At 39.4% G+C, this 18,211-nt stretch overlaps 1 protein-coding gene across 2 annotated transcripts; it reads right to left on the reverse strand.

The window, feature by feature from the left end:
- Positions 1 to 132: 132 nt before the first annotated feature.
- On the reverse strand, positions 133 to 17,780 carry LOC121706303 (interferon-induced very large GTPase 1). Of its 2 annotated transcripts, XM_042087923.1 has the most exons (9): positions 17,722 to 17,780; positions 14,297 to 14,524; positions 13,405 to 13,638; positions 9,081 to 9,144; positions 8,367 to 8,975; positions 8,213 to 8,259; positions 7,828 to 7,960; positions 5,999 to 6,045; positions 133 to 5,720 (listed from the first exon to the last, which is right to left on the reverse strand). In XM_042087923.1, the coding sequence occupies exons 2-9, from the start codon at positions 14,480 to 14,482 to the stop codon at positions 870 to 872; spliced, it is 6,171 nt and encodes a 2,056-aa protein (XP_041943857.1). In that variant the 5' UTR covers positions 14,483 to 14,524; positions 17,722 to 17,780; the 3' UTR covers positions 133 to 869. The 2 variants fall into 2 exon arrangements, with proteins under 2 accessions (XP_041943857.1, XP_041943858.1); XM_042087924.1 differs by lacking the exon at positions 5,999 to 6,045 and having other exon boundaries at positions 5,559 to 5,720; positions 17,722 to 17,751.
- Positions 17,781 to 18,211: the final 431 nt, after the last annotated feature.

Here is an 18,211-nt window from a genome sequence, read left to right on the forward strand (position 1 = left end):
GATGTTCAACTAAAGGAAAACTATTCTGATGAGATTCTTAAAAACAATATGGGTATTTCTGGTGTAACCTTGCCTAGTTGTAGATAGATTAAAACTAAACCACATTGGTAAATAAGATCTTTAAAATCAAAGTGAAACTCTTCCTCAAAACCTTTATTAGGAATACAATGTTTCAATCATGCATTTTCAGTGAGTCATGTTCACATCAAGTCATATTCACACTGCATTCAATTTACATTCTGGAAATGGCTTGTCCTTGACTAAAAAGACATAGTCCGTCAGTTTAGATGATTTCATAATTACAGGATAATTGTTGCCTGTTCATGGAAGCAGAATGACCTCAACAGCTCAATTAATGAGCATCTGAGATGTGTGGCTAAAAATTACATTGCTTAACTTAAAGCGGAACCTGAGAGGGCCTCTCTTTCAATACTGTATGATGTTGTAATGATAGATTAAAGTAACATCAATATTGCAGCAAAAAAACAAACTGAACAAAAAAAACTTTTACAAAAGAAAGCAAGAAACCAAGGATGGATAAAACTAAATAAACCTTACGAATAGCATATGTTGTAATACAGTTATTGTAAGAAACATATAAGAAAGAGAGAAAGAAGCAAATGCAATACTTGAAAATGCTTCCAACTGTAACTGATTTAAGGTAATTTCATTCAAATCAGTTTTGCCAAAAACACCAAATTAATAACAGTTAACCAGTTTACTTAGATGTGCACCCAATTTAAAAACAAATCTTATTATAACTCTTATATATATTACGGTATATATGTTATTTGCTTGTAGGTAGTTGGAGATGTGTAATTATTATTTTGTTACAAAAAGTCACCCTGTACTTATGCGCATGCATACAACTATGCATCCATGTTACTGAGCATGTATACATCTAAGCTCTTAACAGCTTGCTCTTTTGTGTACTGGCTCCACTGTACTGGAATTTCTCCATGTCCTTCGAATGTTTTGTTGTACTGTTTTTCTAAGTCACATTTAAATCGACATATAAACCACTTCCAATAGGGTAGTTCAGAGATGTCAGGAGTGATGGACCAGTCAGCATATCCTGGCCCAGCCCTTTTATATTCTTTAAATGGAATTGCCACTTCATGGTCATGTGATGGATAAAACCTTTTATCATTACTTGCTACAGAAGTTGTGCAGAAATCTGTACAGAGATTTGTTGTATTTCTAAAGTACATTCCCGTTATTCCATATGAGCGATGGAATGGGACACTGTGATCAGTGCCTTTGTGATCTTCCAGGGTGCTGGTACAGATTGCATAACAGAAAGGACATTGAACCCAACAACACTTACAGAAATGTTGAATTAAAATGTCATCAGGTTTTATCCGAAACAGCTCCGTTTTAAGGCGAGAGACTTTGCTAAAACTCTCACTGAGTTGGCGCTCAATTGTTTTAAGGCCATTACAAACTACCTCCTCAAGAAAGCTAAAATCAGTGATCTCAGAGGCATCAGCACAGGACTTTTCTGCAAATTTCAACTCGTCTTTTAGTTCATCCGAGAAAAGCCTTAGCCACATGTTGGCATCCCCATTCATTTTCTTGACCTTCTCTGTTGCCGTTTGTGCTGCAACACTCGCACATTTGGTCTTGTGTTTCAGGTTTTCTTTAATCTTGGAAAGTTGTTTGGGACTTTTTACTTGCTTCATATATTGCTCAACCTGCTCTGTTATGAAATGTTTGAAGTGTTCCTTTGGATTTTGGATGTACTGCAGGAACTTCTCGAAATTCTCCTCCTCTGCCAAAGACAGGAGAATGTGTCTTTCCAAGTTAAGTCTGTTCCCATTTAATGCAGGAAGATTACACTGCATGTCAGCTGCTAAATCAACAGCAGTTTGGTCATACACAGCCTGTCTGATGGACAGCTTCAGTTTGCTGCATATGAAATTTGCAAGAACAGCAGATGATTTTGCCCCTTGACAAAAACTAGTAAAGACCTCGTAAAACTGGCCTCTCTGATCCTCTAAGTAGATGAAGCCATCATTAGCTTTTTGGAATTTTCGATGAAGTTCTGCAAATTTTTTGCTTGCAACATCACACACAAACAATAAAAGATCTACTGCAAAGATCTTTTTGAAGGCAAAACGTCCCTTCATTACCTCTTTCTCATAACCATCAATGCTCTTGCTGGCTGAAGCCACTATCGCTTGAATGTACGTCTTATTGTAGCCCATTGCGTCATCTGAGTATTGTGTGATAATTTCTTCAGATTCCTCTTGGATTTTTTTAATTAGGGACTTTATAGAGTGTTGATCTTCAGCTGTCAAGTCATGTGTCTTGAAGTGATCCTTAACCAAGCCAAGTTTTCCCATGACATTCCTCCAAAAAGCTACCAAAGCATAGCTTTGTTTCTTGTTTGCTTGTTCTTCAGACTTTTGACTTTGAGGCTCTCTAGGCATTACATACATGGAATATTCTCCCCTAAATGTAATGGTTTTATAGTCACCCTGTTTTTTTCGACCATTCAGAACACTTTCTTCATGGTTCTCACTCAGAACACTTACAATATCCTCCCAAATATTGCAGTCTTTCACACGAGGTAAGTCTGATGTCAATTCTGGGAGCCAGCCTTCCCACATTTGATCAAATTCTTGCTTAAGAGCTTTTTCACTTTTATCCAGTTGCTTGAGATTCAAGGCAAGTTCTTTACTTCTTTTGAAGAGAGTATTTTGGTAGTGTACCTTCCTTTCATCCAGTTTCTTCCTAGTCTTCTTTTGCTGAATAAGGTCATTCAACTTTTTTTGTGTCTCTTTCACAAGATCACTGTGGACATCACATATTTTGTGTTCAAATCTTCCTCTCCACTGTACAAGCATTTCCTTGTCTTTGTGTTCATCAAAGTACTGGGCCATTGTTTTCTCAACCTCTTCACGTTTGGGCTTCATCTCTACCAACAGAAATCTGTCCTCTATAGTGTCTAGGATGTCATTCTCAATTCTGTTGTGCAGTTTGTTTTCGATGTGTAGCATTGCTTCTCTGAGACTCCAGGTCCATTTCACATATTCTGCCTCCAGCTTCCTATACATGGCAATTTCCAATGTGTTCTTGAAACTAAAAACAAAGTTCTCGTTCAACAAGGCATTCCACAGATCAGAGACCCTTGTTTTAAACTCAGAGAACTTCACACCTTGTGATGTTGAGGCTTTGGTTAGTATGGTTTCCTTCAGATCTTGGATATTTTCACTGTAGGATGGATTTGGAGGGGCCATGGGTGGACTTCCCTCCCACAGTTGCGCAAAATACTTCACATCTTTCTGTATGTCAAATGCAATGACATCACTAAAGCACTTCGCATCAGAGTCCTCCTCTTTGGCTGCTAACTGTGTCATCTCATCCAGTTTGTCTTGAAGACGTCTCTTACCCTCCATGTTCTTTTCTCCTGCAGTGATATCCCCAACATTCTGATGTACAAATATACAACTGGGTGACAGTTTCACTTTTTTCATCCTTAAGAAAGCCTGCACAGCTATTTGAATGATGTCTTGCATTTCAGAGGGATTCTCCCCAAATATATTGATCAAGGTCATGTGTCCTAGGCCAATCACAAATGTAGCCAATTCATTGTCATGGTGGATAGTTGCTTTCCCAGCAAGCTCTAGGGCTCGTAGTCCCTCAGTGTCAACCACCAGAATATAGTCAAATTTTGTGCTGATCTCCTTGGACACACTGACTAGCTGCATGAATGCCCCTCTGGTGCACCGTCCAGCGCTCACAGCAAACTGTAGTCCAAACATTGCATTCAGCATTGTGGATTTTCCAGTGCTCTGAATGCCCAAAACGGACAAGACAAAGACCCTCTTGTCTCCAATTTTCTTTATGACTTCATCTAATACAGCATCAATCCATGTCATTGGAACATGAGCGGCATCACCATCCATTAGCTCCAGTGGGTGTCCGGATATCATGAGCTCTGCTGCCATTGCTGGGATTTTTGAATGATCTCCTCTTCCACATGTCACCGGTATTTCTGCTTCATACATCTGCCCCATCTCTCGCAGGATGTGTTCCAAGCCAAAGGTTGCTGCATTCAACTGATCAGATATGTTCTCAAGCTCTATCTGTTCTTTTTCCAGCTGGTTTGATTTGTCATGTTTCTTCTTTAGTACCAAAACTTTAGACCATTTTTCATCATATTTATGATGGAGTGCCACTAGCTCTTCAGATGTGCAGCTGTCCATCAGGATACTGGTCCATTTCAAAAAATACATTCTACTATGGAGTGGGAATGAGTCCATGGCCCCCAAAAACAACTTCATGAGGTTACTGCTGCCAGCCTTTCGCTGCCTGGAACGCAAATCTCTCATATCCTTGTCTATCAGAATTTTTTGTACTTCCAAGTTTTGTCCACGTAGGCGAAAAAGGTCTTTTTTTTTCTGGCACCATTCATGCCACAATTTTCCTTGGCACGGCAGAAATGCTTCCTTAACTCTTGATTTGTTTCTCTCCAGCAAATCCTTTATCTGCAGTGCAATCTCTTTTCCCTTTTTGCAATCTTCATCATCTTCATCCACTTTGATTCCAGGTTGCTGTGCCAGATTTTCAAGCTTAAAGTTTGTGAGAGACAAACTATCACCGATTGCCTTTTTCAGTTCTTGAACTATATCTGACTGATTTCTGTCTCTTAGTCCTATTTTGAATTTCCCTTTGCACAATTCCTTTAACAGGGAGTCGTCCTCAGTAAAAAGACAAATTAGAGGTGTTTGGGAGCTAAAGAGGTCTTTCACAATTGCCTTCCTTGGGTCATTCTCACACAGGTTGGGTAAGAAAGCCACATTAACTGAAGCCATTTCTGATAAAATTGTTTGCTGCATTTTAGAGGCCTCCCCATCACCATGGAGATTACAGATGGCAACACATTCAGGAAAGTGATCAGTGTCCTTACCAGATGGACAGTACCAGGCAATCTCTACCACACCGTCCATCAGCATACGGGTCCTGCTACTGCCTGGGCAGTGCTTGTGGAAGAATGTGTTGTGTCGCTCATTGATGAGGCTGTTTATAAGCTGGGACTTGGATGTGGACACGTGTCCAAGCCTGAAGACAGAAACCATTGGTGTTTCAACTCCATACATAGGTTCTTTATGGATGCTTACTTTGCCTGAAGCATCAGTGGACTTCCAGCTTTTCCAGACTTCGCGGAATGCCCACAGAGGAAATTCAATCTCTGAGGTTGAAGGATTTGGCACCAGCAGAGGCAAAGCATACTGACACATTGAGAGTTTGGTCAGCAGGTACTGCCTGAGGAATGGGTCAGCAGAGTGAAACAGTGCCATCTGAATGTCCATAGGATGAATCTGAGATTGCTTTTCTACTATTTCATTTGCCATATCTTTTTTGTTAAAGAGAGTAGCAAAAATTACCTCCCTATCTTCATTGTCTCTACATTCAACATTTGTTTGACTCAATTCATTATCTTCTTCTTTGATGGGAATATACCTAGCCCTGTAGTCTGTCATCAACAGTCTATTAAGATAAGCATGTGCTATTTCTCCCTCTATCTTTGGGCCCTGTGGCTGACGTGAACGTGCATCAATTTTAAGTATATCTGAAGTCAACAGTTTGCCATGTCTGTCTGTGAGGTTCAACCTTTTAAACAGTTCTTTTAATTCCACTTCAGTGTTTGCTCTTCTGGGCTCTTCTTTTTTCTTGGATTGGTCCTCAGCTGTTTCCCAACCATGCTCTTCTTCCTGGAACATCAGTTATTCATCAGCTCTCAAAATGTTGTATTTGCCTTTACACAAACCAGCTTGTCCCTAGCAAGTATTTTGGTAAGGGGAACTGAACATATTATGTTTAATACACACTCACAACTATATATACCATAATCCATAATACTACAACTGTAAAGAGAAGGAAAATACCTCTATGACACTGTGACAGCACAGTTATTTCCAGGTAGCTTGGAAACTTTAAACTTGAAGTTTATTGTATAGGCTATTATACAGTGTAATGTAATGAAAAATACCTTAGTCTCGGAAGAATCTTTCTGGTCAACATCTTCAGCAGGATGATCTAAAACAAAACAATATCAATTCCAAACTAAACACCCGAAGGTAATGGGGTAGCAAGTCCTCATGGAACTGGACTATTTTTGGCCAAGTCAAAAACAAACATGGCAAAGTTTCAGCTGCATGGCCTTTATCAGAGCATCTGTGTGTGTTACCTTAGTTTGGAATCTTATGAAATGTAGGTCTAGCACCACAAACAAAAACTTCCAGAAATGTAATGAAACTTCCAGAATGGAGAGAAAGCTGGTGGAATCCAAAGTGTTTGGGCCCTTCAAGCAGTCCCTCCAGGAATTTGCGATGTTGCGATCGCAACAATTAACGCAAATTCAGCAAATCCTCGTGAATTCTGGGCGACCTCGCAATTTTGTCCAAACACTGCAACTTTTTCGCAAATTTGACCTATCATCATGGTTTCCCCCGTGAAATTTCACCTACCACAACAGCCCCTCACGCAGAATATTGAGTCAGATGCCACACTCACTTCTGCAGACACCAGAGACTGCCCTATAACTTGTTCACTCCTCTGCAGTTTTGATGACAATAAATAGAAGGCTAACGTTAATGATCTGCTTTACTTGCATCTGTCATCTCAACCTAGTGTTGCTAACCTGCCTAAGCTATGAAAGTAAGTAAATTAAGGCCTACTTGGTTTACTGACATTTGAGTAGGCTACAATATGCAACCCATTGGCAAACGTTTACACCTGGAGATGTCCTTTTAGCTCGTGTCATGTTTGCTAGCTTGTGGGCTCAGTTTGTGTAGTGCAGTGCTACCAAAATCATAGAAATATATAACATTGTAAGACATTTACCTCTTCTATGATCCAAGAATGATTTTATTTTTTAACATTTATTTTAACTAATGACATAGAAAACATCCCGAATTCTATCCACATATCGTAATGCACTATGCAAAAAGTGATTTCCAGTCGTAGCCGAACACAGTGAGATGCAAGCGTTCCAGTCCACTTAGATATGTTATTACGCTACTCTCACGTCCTTAAAGTGGCAGGCAGTCAATTAGACTTACACACCACCAATGTAATAAAAAGAAAAGTGTAGTCTAATAGTTTAAATCAATATGAAATTACTACATACTTAGTTGGCTATTAGTAATTATGCAAGTCACAGAATATGAATTATTAAAAAGATATGAACTTAATATGAATTACAACACATATGAATGTTTTGAAACATATGACATTATGCCATCTCTTTAGGGGGCTGTCTTTTTTGGACAGTTCTACAAAAGGTTATACTGCTTTGTGAATTACCCCAGTCAAAGTATTTACACAAATAAAGTAGGCCTACTTTGATTTTCTGTAACCCTTACTATTTACCTTTACTTATCCTTTTTAATAAGCATCAAGATGATCCATGTAATTTTGGTCTTACTAACCTTAATTACCCTCAATAAAATAATAATAATAAAAAAAAAAATCGCAACTATTTTTGCAATTTTCACTTCCTCTCGCAATTTCTTTGCAACAAACAGCTAAAAACACTGCAACTTCCATCGCAATTTTTTAGAAAAGTTGTCACGAAATCAGGCATTTTAGATCGCAACAATCTCAAAAAATCCTCGCGAAATCCTGTAGGGACTGTTCAAGTGCCTGGACAAATATTACCGAAACCTACTATCTAACCATCAAAATTAATATTGCTGTTATAATTATATTCTATTAATGTTGAGCGTATCCATACAGGCAACAGATGTAAAGTAAATTAAAAGTTAATTAGCATAGCCTCGGCCTGCACCAACCAGAGAAGGAACAAACATTACATACCTGTTTTACTGGATCCAGAACATGGATCTGTTTCTGTGTTTTTCTCAAAACCACCATTGTTTGCATTTGGCTGAGATGTTTTTTTAATTTTTTGACTCTTTGTTTTTTCCTCATTGTCTCTGCAATCATCCTCCTTAAAAAGAGATGCAAAGTTGGATGAATATGCAAACACAAGCACTTCAGATCACTTTGACCAATCACAAGAAAAGCACCTTAGGAGATAAAAAAACACACACAAATGAGAGTTAAGATTTTAGTACTAGGTTAACCTACAACTCCACAGTCATATAACCACATCAAGTAATTTGGGGGCAGCTTGTATTTTTTACAAGGCTCTTTTAAGAAGTATACAGTTTCGCAAACTCTCAGTTTTCGCAGACTCTACCTCAGTCTCTGTAGAAATGTTCAGGTCAACATCTTCTGCAGGGCCATCTATTTAAAACAGAACAATATCTTTGAAATATCACCAGAGCTTGATCTGTTCTCAATCTTTAAACTTCATAATGTTTAAAGATGGACAGACATGATATGACACTTGCCTGAGTCTTCATTATTTGAAATTGTTTGCCTTTTTTCCAGCTGTTCAGAATAGCTCTCTGCAGTGTAGTGAGTTTTATTTTCATAAATCATGAGTTCTATCTTTTTCAAAAGCAAGCTCATTTCCATTTCATTGTTTAAGGTCTTGTTGGAAGTGAAATACCTCCCACCACTCTTCTCAATCAGTTGCTCAAGAATAGTGTTTCCTTTCAGGTCATCTACAATTGAGTCACAGTCCTCTTCATTTTCATAGGTGAAAACAATGATCAAAAAGTGTAGAGAGGAAGGTCCAAACACTCTTTGAAGCCACTCCACCGCCATCTTGTCTCCATCAGTAAGCCGGTGTGGTGGTAAAATGTAAAGGAAGACATGGATTCCATCTTCACCTAGAGTCTGACCCATGTAGTTATCCATTGACTGCTGACAATAGTTCACTTCATGCAGCCCAATCATGTTAATCACAGTGACATCACGCCCTGCGATCTTGCTTTCTGTTGGAGTAAGTTGTGTTAAACCAGGACGTCCTCTAAAGTCTGATAAAAGGCTCCCACATCCAACCTTTACAGCAGCAGTGCTTCCAAACAGTGCCAAGCTGAAAGAATGGCTCTGATCTGCAAGAAACAGAGAATATTTTTACTGGCATACAAACTAAGTCATGCTTTTGAGGCAAATTGTGATTTTTTATTTTGTTAAAAACAAATCAAACCAAGAAATACCTGTTTTACTGGGCCAAGAACCTGTCATCTTTGACTTTCCCTCATTTTCTCTGCTGGCACCATCCTGAAAAAGGGATGTAAGGTTGTGTGAATGTGAAGTCATAGAGATCTTGTCTATATCTTATCATTTCATTTCTCTACGCCAGGGGTGCCCAAAAATACTTCTGTCTGTCTGCATACCGTAGTAGCATTGACTTGTAATTATTTAGCCTATTTAATTGCTTAAAAAGTGATTTACTTTGACCTAGTGAAGCTGCCCCCAAAGGTTATGCTATATGCTATTTAGTAAATGTATATCATGATCTGACTAAAAACATAATTTTTGTTTTTAAAAGTGTGATGGAAAAAAAACCTGACTCTACATTCACATTAACTACAGAGAGACAACTCCTGAAACTCGCTGCTGAATGAAATGAGTTTTTAGATTTAATAGTGCTTATTCCTTGCTAACATTTACAAAATATAAGGGCACAGACCCTGACTAAATATTGCAATGCATGCTGGGAACCAAATAACGCTAAATAACGATGACAGACCCTTCAGACTCCATTGATGATGATATAAAAAATATACAGAAATTCATTCTTAATAGATCCTTTAGGGACTGTTCACTAAATGTTATTTTATAGTTTGACAAAAATAACCATTAGCTACTTGAGAAAATGTTCTAGGAACGTTGATTAAAGGGTACAAAAATGTAACCTTAATATAACCTTCAGAGAACGTTCTCTAAAGGTCTGCTGAAGCTGAACCTATGACACAAACAACTTTAAGAGAACATTCTAGGAACATTTACTGAAGGTTGCACAAGGTTTCAGAGCTAGTGAGCGGAGCAGATGGAATTCTGTTGGAGCGCGGAGCGCTTTTTAATTTAGAGGCCGGAGCGGCCGCTCTGTTCCGCTCCAATTTCGCGCACACCACGAGTCTGAGGCATGCCCAAATCCACCCAGAATTCTTCCTTCCTAATAAAACCAAGACGGTTAAATTTCAAAGATATTGGCCATAGTAAGTTCGTTGATGGGGATGGAGTTTGCTAAATATTTTAGAAAGGAAACTGATAAGTCATACAAGTGTACTATTCCTACAAAACACCTAGATACTAATGTAGAGCAAGAACAACCATGTGCTGACAGTGTTTCAGTGAGTAAATATTCATTTTGGAATTTGCTGTGTTTGGAAAATAGGCTCCTGCTGGATTTTCATGTGAAAATTTATTTTATTTTTTTTGCATATTTTGCTAGTCTAGTCTAAGGAACAAGATTTTTTTTGTCTTCAAATTTTCACGATCCATCTTTAGTGTTTTTAAAATAAGCGATTATATCAAAGTCCTTTTAGGCAAGTCCCTCCACTCGGCGAACATATTGTAATACCCTGGAAATCCAGAGTTCTCGCGAGAGCACAATGGAATTGTCTCTCGTTACTTTTTCCCCTTGCATTCCAGGGAACCAGCTAAACTGATGAAGACAGCACACATTGGTCGTAGTGTTATCCGATTGCATCGAAGTCCGAAATCATTCAGAGTAAACATGGTCTAGTGTTATCCAATTGCGTGCAGTGAGATTTTTAAATGCATGCTTGTTGCGCCCCTCGAGTTGGGCCATTACATTGCTCTTTGCCAGACCCTTAATCTTTCTAGATTATCAGGGTCTGGATTTTCCAGGCTAATATTGTAATGCTTTTTGGGCACTTATCGGGCATCTTTTTCGGCAGAAATGTTTGTGCACAAGGCTTCACGACACCTTGCTCCAGCGGCGAGATCACAACACATGATTGGCACAAGGTCTTCACAACACACCACATGATTGGCTCAATGTATTCACATGTCAACGTTTTTTCAGAAGGGGTGGGATATGTGTAGACAACTGCAAACTAACCCCAAATTTGCAAATTAGCAAGTCATCTAGTGACTTTTGGAGCTGCCTTAGCTACTTTCCATTTGAAATAGTTGGCAACACTGAGCTCCAGAGCAAAGATGCCAACATGGCCGACAGCACTCACTGAAACAGCCAAGGTGGAGATACTATGAAGACATTAAAAACAACCGACAATCAAAAAATCCAGTGGAAACTAGATGGCAGAAGTGTGTAGGCCAATCGGCCCACCATTTTTTTCTACTTCGCCACCTACAGATGTTTGACAGGTATAATATTTCGAAACGCCATGTTATTTCCCATAGACATTCGACGCCCTGAAGTTGGGTGGACAAGGCTGTTTCGGAGGCGGGACTTATTTTCGATTTTCGAAAATCGAACCTGGGACAACAACTCACCTGCTTTAACCACTACACCATTTATCACTGTGCTGATAAGAGTCTGTGAAGATTATAATACTAGTCTATCAAAAAGCAAGGCAATACTCAAATTAACATAAATAGCAAGAATGAGCCAAGTAGGGGAGTTAGTCTCTTAATGAAAATTAAGCTACAGGATAGATCAATCATTGAGTCACAAGATAAATATCCACTTCGTAATTTTTGTTTAGGCGGTTGTGATTTTTGGTTAGGCGCTCCGGACACCAACTGGAACGACCAGGGGCAGTTCAAACGACCAAACGTTGCGTCCTTGTTTGCGATTGAGAGTTCGAACTACCTTTTCTAGAAACACCAAATCCAAGAACGACGGAGCGAACTACCAAGGTTGCGACGCAGGTTAGCAAACAACGCTTTCTAGAAACGAGCCCCAGCTCCGCTCACTAGCTCTGCAGCGAACCATAGGGAACATCCCTTGAACGTTACGTGTTTGGGTTGCTTCACTCCCTCAACGTCAACGTCATCCGCAGAATATCCAGATTTATACATAGGTCTGAAAGCAGCTAATAATTGTAGGATTATCATTGCATTTTGCCTCAGTTGTCTTTGATTACACAGTTAATTTAAATATTTTTCTATCATAGTCTAGAAATTAGGCTTGACATCCTATAGTCTCCCAAGTTATTAAGTGCATGTGTATAGGGAGCTTCCTCAGGTAGGCTAGATGGTCCAAACACTGGCATAGGCATATCAAACATGTACTTGTATTATTACAGTATTTATTTGCATTTAATACTGTATATATACATATAAATGTTTGATGAAAACAAGAGGTAAAGCCAGGGGTGGGCAAACTGCGGCCCGCCAAGCATTTCATTTGGTTATCAGGCTGCTCGCTATTTTTTTCCTGCGATAGAGACGACGTTGGCTTTACTGCAAACTGCTTTTCACTCTCCTTAGAGAACGTTTACAATGTCAATGTCAAAACATCATGTTAAATAGAGATATCATCATGTTAAACTAAGTTAACTCTTAGTTATCTCCTTTGCAGCAGATCTAACGTGAACAGTGATCCATTTAATTGGGAACGCGTCTGCACTCACGAGAGGGAGAGAGAGAGAGAGCCGCAGGTTCCAGCTGGCTTGTCATTGTTGATAATTGATATCTCCTTCTTATAAGAAACTTTTAAAAGTAAATCATGAAGGCAACAGTAGCCTAGTTCCCACTACTGACCATTTAAAAACTGTGAGAGCGCCGTATAGGTACAGCACTAGCCATAGCGGAGCAGGCAGAAGATCATTGAGAAATAAACGTGAATTAAAGCGATTGTCTTAAAGCGACAGTGCACAATTTATACATTTGTTAAACCTCATCTCATTTAGACAATTATTTTCTCGTTTTTGAAACGTGGTTTATAAATGCCCAGAGCCGTTGATTGGGCGCTACGAATGCCTATCAAATGCGTCTGTACATAGCTCATAGCGGCTTTGGCGTGTCGTCATCGTCTTGCTGCCCTCCCTCCGTTCTGTGATTGGTTCCTTCGTTGAGGTGAAAATGAAGTCCATAGAGTCCAGGCTGCCTAGCAGCGTGAATAAAATCGCGCACGTAAAGTAGCATGGGAAAACCCAGGCTAAATTATAGGCTATAAAAAAATGTATTTTTTTTATGTGTGTGTCGTTGGGGGTGGAGGGTGGGGGGTTGTTGTGCAGCCCGCCGGCAAATTTTCAAAACCCAATGTGGCCCTTCAGCCAAAAAGTTTGCCCACCCCTGGCAGTGTTTCCCGGAGAATTGAATTCCATTTGTGGTGGTTGGTTTGCAGAATTAACTTGAATGCAACAGTTTTTAACAAATTAGCACAGCGTGGTTATGATGCTAACCAGATTTAAGCACAATTTAGTACAACCTGGAAAATCATTGTGTGGTGGTCAGTGTTGGTATTGTGGTGGGCCACCACAAATAAGTCAATGTATGAGAAACACTGCCTGGGTTAAGGATAGGGTTTATGTGTCATGACAGTGTCATCTCACTCTTATGTCGATACTGTCAAGTAAAGTGTTACCAAACATTGTGACTTACGGTGTCTTTGGGCAATGGTGATATCTGCGCTGGCTCTTCAGGCTGTGGGTCTATAGATGATGAAAAACCATCATCACAGTCCACCTCCATTTTGTCAGCATCTGAGAGGTGGCATGCCTGACTCTCCTCGTTCATCCCATTTTGCCCACCTATACTTTCAGCAGGGCTGGTCATCTTTGAAGCCATAGCTAGCAACTTATCTTCATCCTCACTGATATTCGACACTTCACGGCCCTTAAGATGTAGGTGATGGAATGGTAAATTAATCATGAATATATTTTTTGTATCACTATGACTATGATAAAATATGCTTCAAAATGATGCTTGGATAGTTTTGTGTCCCACAGTCCCTTTCTTACAGTTACAGAGAGAAAGCATGAGAGCAGCCACCCCACCCACCCTCAAACCTGAGTTACCAAACCTGCAGCTTGACTGTAACTCCAAAAAGCCAGGATCATTGGTATGGCAGTCAGAGTGCATACTCATTTGTAGTGACAGTACTCCATCACAGAGATACTTTATTTATCCAGAGGGAAATTTAGAGTAATCACTCAGGTACACTTTTATCATGTCAACATTATCTGAAATTATTACAGACTACATTCCTAGTCGTATTTAGTATGACCACTTCTAGAATGAATGTAAATTTATCTCATTTTTGTGGGTGTAGTTTCTGTACACTGACTGGGAGTGAAGTTACCGGTCATCAATATGAGGATACATGCTTGTGCTAAATTTAACCATTTTGAGAAATTTACATAAACAATAATGCTTTCATTGTAAAACTGTAGTTGCCATTAATGCACAGTGATTTGAAAAATATGCTTTTGGACGTGGGAGGAATTAATGGCAAGAATATGTTTTTTGCTTAACTGAAAACATTGTGACTTACGGTGTCATTTGGCAATGATGATATCTGCACTGGCTCTTCAGGCTGTGGGTCTATAGTTGATGGAAAACCATCATCACAGTCCACCTCCATTTTGTCAGCATCTGAGAGCCAGCATGCCTCACTCTCCTCGTTCCTTCCATTTTGCCCTCCTATACTTTCAGCAGGGCTGGTCATCTTTGAAGCCATAGCTAGCAAATTATCTTCATCCTCTTTCGACACTTCATAGTCCTTAAGATGTAGATGATGGAATGGTAAAATTCGTCATAAATCAGTTTTTATATTGATGTTAATTATATTATGTTTATAAAAAGGCAAGAATTAAGAACCCTGACAGTTCTCTGACGGACACAGTGTACATCTTACAAACCCAGAATTTCTTTATTTATTTTTGTTTTCATTTTTGGCACACCCTGCTGGCTGTCTAGTGGTTTTGGTTTCTGTTCTGTGTCTGTCCTTACCCAGGTGCCCTGCCAATTGACCTGTGATGTGGTACACCTGGACTGCTGCTATACCATACCTGCCAACACTCCTATTTTTCCCGGGTTTCTCCCGTATTTCAAGGTCCTCTCCCGGCGCCCTCCCGTTTTGTTATTTCTCCCGGGAAACTCCCGGAATTTGCATGACCATCAAACGTAATATTAAAATCACAGATCCATTCATTTTTTCTGTTAGTCTGACATTTCCACGGTTGCCAAGTTGTGTATGAAATACACCCTACACATAGCCTACACAATGACTTTCAATTTCAACCCTTTTGTCATAAAACCTGGCAACTCAAAACCCAAATAAGGAAGCGGGTGCACACTGCGCAGCCACTAAGTCTCGTAAGCAAGCGGGCTAGTTGAATAGCCTAGTTTGTCAAATTGTTAGTAGAAATGTTGTGATTAACACATTATAACTGCTATTGAGTGTTGTTGATACACAATAGGCAAATTGTGAAAAAAAAAAGGGTAAGGCTATTTGCACACCTGGTACAATTAGCAGTGTATGCTATTCATACCCTGGTGCAATTAGAAGTGAATTCTATTCATACCCCGGTGCACACAGTCTGGTACAAATATCAGTGTATGCTATTTGCACCCCTGTACATTTACTCTGGCATATTGTTCACACAATGTAATAAAATAAAAAAAAAATTTGTTGTTACGTCACACAGGGTGTGAATAGCTCAGCTGTATAATAGACACTCTGAATAAGGTATGCTGTTTGCATCAATGCATAGTTAGAAGTAGATGCTATTCGTACCCTGGTGTATATAGTAATGTATGCTATTTACACCTTGGTGCTATTTACACCTTGGTGCATTGATTGTTGCAATCAAGACTTCCGTTTGAGAACCGATTTCTTGTTCAAATTGCGCGCCTTCACTCCAGAGACGTTGGTGCACGTGCGCACTCACTCTGCCGAAATGCATCATGCGGGAATCAAACCCTGGACTCCCACGTACTAAACCGTGTCTGTGACCACTGCATTATCTACTTCCACAACTAGAGAGGTGTTTGCAGGTAAACGTATAGTTTACAGGCCTGAGTGTCATATTCACAAAATTTCTGTTAACTAACAAACTGACGGTTGTATGTGTTCACTGAACGAAGATTATGAAAATAAAACACAACTTTTCAATCTAAAACTTAATATGAACAGATATTAGTGCTGAAACCTTTCGGAATTCTTCACTTTCTGCTGACGAAAAAACGAATGTCCGCCATGTTTTTTGTGCACGTGAGCAACGTCTTTTTGTTGTTACAGTATGTTACAGGGTGTGAATAGCTCAGCTGTGTGGCCAAGGCTATTCGTACCAGAGGTGTAAATAGACACTCCGGAAAAAAATCTCCCGTTTTAAATGTTGGCAGGTATGTGCTATACAGTTCATAGCTTTCCGGTTCTGAGGAGGAGAGCAGAGGAGCTTTTTGTGACCGACAACCACGATGCCGCTTTTCCCCCACGCTTTTCAGCTTCAGCCTTTTGGGCCCTTTTGAACATTTTGATCTTCAATAAACCCCATTCAGTAGATCTTCAATAAACCCCTACCTCAAGTTTACCTTTGCCGTGTTAATATGTTGCAATCTTGTTTTGAGATCCATAGCATACATTTGGGGGCTCATCTGGGATACTCCTGATTGGCTAACCTTACTCCTGATTGGCTAACCGGACAACTGATTTTTGTGTGTGTGCAGAATGGCAAGGTAAGTGATAAATACTGATTTGGTGGAGTTTCCTTGAGAAGTCGCGCTACTGATTTTTTTCAGGCAATATCTGGAGGGGGTTAGAGAGTCATACATGCTCCTTGTAAACGTTTTGAACATTGTGGTTGCCAAAGTGTGAAAAGCACACTTTGTTTTGTCTTAATTTTACATCCACAGCTGTGCTAAAAAACTATGCCTTTTACCCAAAAGTCTTGCCTAGTTTGAATCCCTTCCATAGTATGGTAGATACACTCACTAGCAAGCATTGAGTGCCCAACTTCAAAGGAACAGGTCAATTTTAATTATGAAAGTAATTTTCGCAGTGAGCCTGGCGAAGCCTATTTACAATTTTTGCCTTATAATTCCGCCATTATCTTGTGAGGAGTCATACAAAACTGGATTATGCACTGCTCATAATGTGTGGAGAAAATAGAAATTCAGCGTGCCGAATAAACACACCCCTTTCTCAAAATATGTTTGGACATATTGGCATATGTCAAATTACTACTCTTGCTATTGCATTCTTAGGACAATCAAGTATTAAAAATGAAGTTGTAGAACAAAAAATTGCGAAAAAACACAATAAAAAAAGGTCCTTACAACCGCAGGCGCAGCTAAATGAATACCAAGGCAGCTCTGAGATACGCTATCAGGGCTATGTGCAGGCAACCGAGGTGAAGTTGGTTTGATATTCGGATATTAAAAAAAAAAAAATATGCGGCCGGTTTCACCCCGTGTTTGCAGACAGTGTACAAACAGATGGCCCGTCTACTTGCTCCCAGCCGACCTACTTAGGGACCGTCTATAAAGTACCTTCTGAATTACCTTCATAGTCTTTTTTTGGTAATTCAGAAGGTACTTTATAGACGGTCCTTAAGTAGGTTGGCTGGGAGCAAGTAGACGGGCCATCTGTTTGTACACTGTCTGCAAACACTATGTGAAACCGGCCGCATTAAAACAAAATTGAATATCTATCGAATATCAAACTAACTTCACCTCGGTGTGCAGACATAGACCTATAGCCTACATAAAGTTCAGTGAAACTAGCCTGTGTCAACAAACTGTTCAAAATAATTTGCAAAACAATGTTCGTGTAACCGGAAATTTATTTATAGGCTAGCTAATACTGTGTTAAACCTTGCTCTCTTTCCACATGAACTTTGTTGGAAACACCAACGTTTTGTCATTTAACAGAACATGAACAGAAATTATTTTACTTGCAAGTGGCAATCCTCTTACCTTGTTTTCGAATGTTGAGAGTAGATGGGCAGATCCCTTTTATAGTCCACCCAGATGGATTCCTGTAAATCACATGATCTCTCCCTTACAAAAAAAATAACTGCACTACTGTAAGTGTCAAAACTAGTTTTGTAACATTTTGGACATGAAAATATTATTGTACTGCACTGTACGAACGGCAGTATAACTACAGTATTTTTTTGTAAGAGCTGACCTGATCATATTACTTTTCATAAATAAATATTTATTTCAATGGGTGAGTTAGGTTACTGAAATTCGCAGTCAATTCTGTTTCATTGGAATGAAAAGTGAAAGTAGACAAGAACGGCAACTGAATCGGAGAAGTCAAGGTCTATATTTCCCTTCGGCCCCTTCACATTTTAAGAATTACTGTTAAGGTCTGCTCTGATGTAAAATACATCTGGGGATAAAATGCAAGTGAAGTGTGAATTTGTCTGCTTCTGTTTGCCTACTCAACTGTCCCATGCAC

The sequence above is a fragment of the Alosa sapidissima genome, chromosome 3, assembly GCF_018492685.1.
Source record: "Alosa sapidissima isolate fAloSap1 chromosome 3, fAloSap1.pri, whole genome shotgun sequence".
Taxonomy (NCBI): Eukaryota; Metazoa; Chordata; class Actinopteri; order Clupeiformes; family Clupeidae; genus Alosa; species Alosa sapidissima.

What these genes read in the sequence shown, in the direction of transcription:
- LOC121706303 (XM_042087923.1), bottom strand. Translation starts at nt 14,482, where the DNA reads ATGGCTTCAAAGATGACCAGCCCTGCTGAAAGTATAGGAGGGCAAAAT. An exon ending in TTCTTGGCCCAGTAAAACAG is followed by an intron (nt 8,976 to 9,080) that starts GTATTTCTTGGT and finishes TGTTTCTTGCAG; the next exon opens with ATCAGAGCCATTCTTTCAGC. An exon ending in TTCAAATAATGAAGACTCAG is followed by an intron (nt 8,260 to 8,366) that starts GCAAGTGTCATA and finishes TGTTTTAAATAG; the next exon opens with ATGGCCCTGCAGAAGATGTT.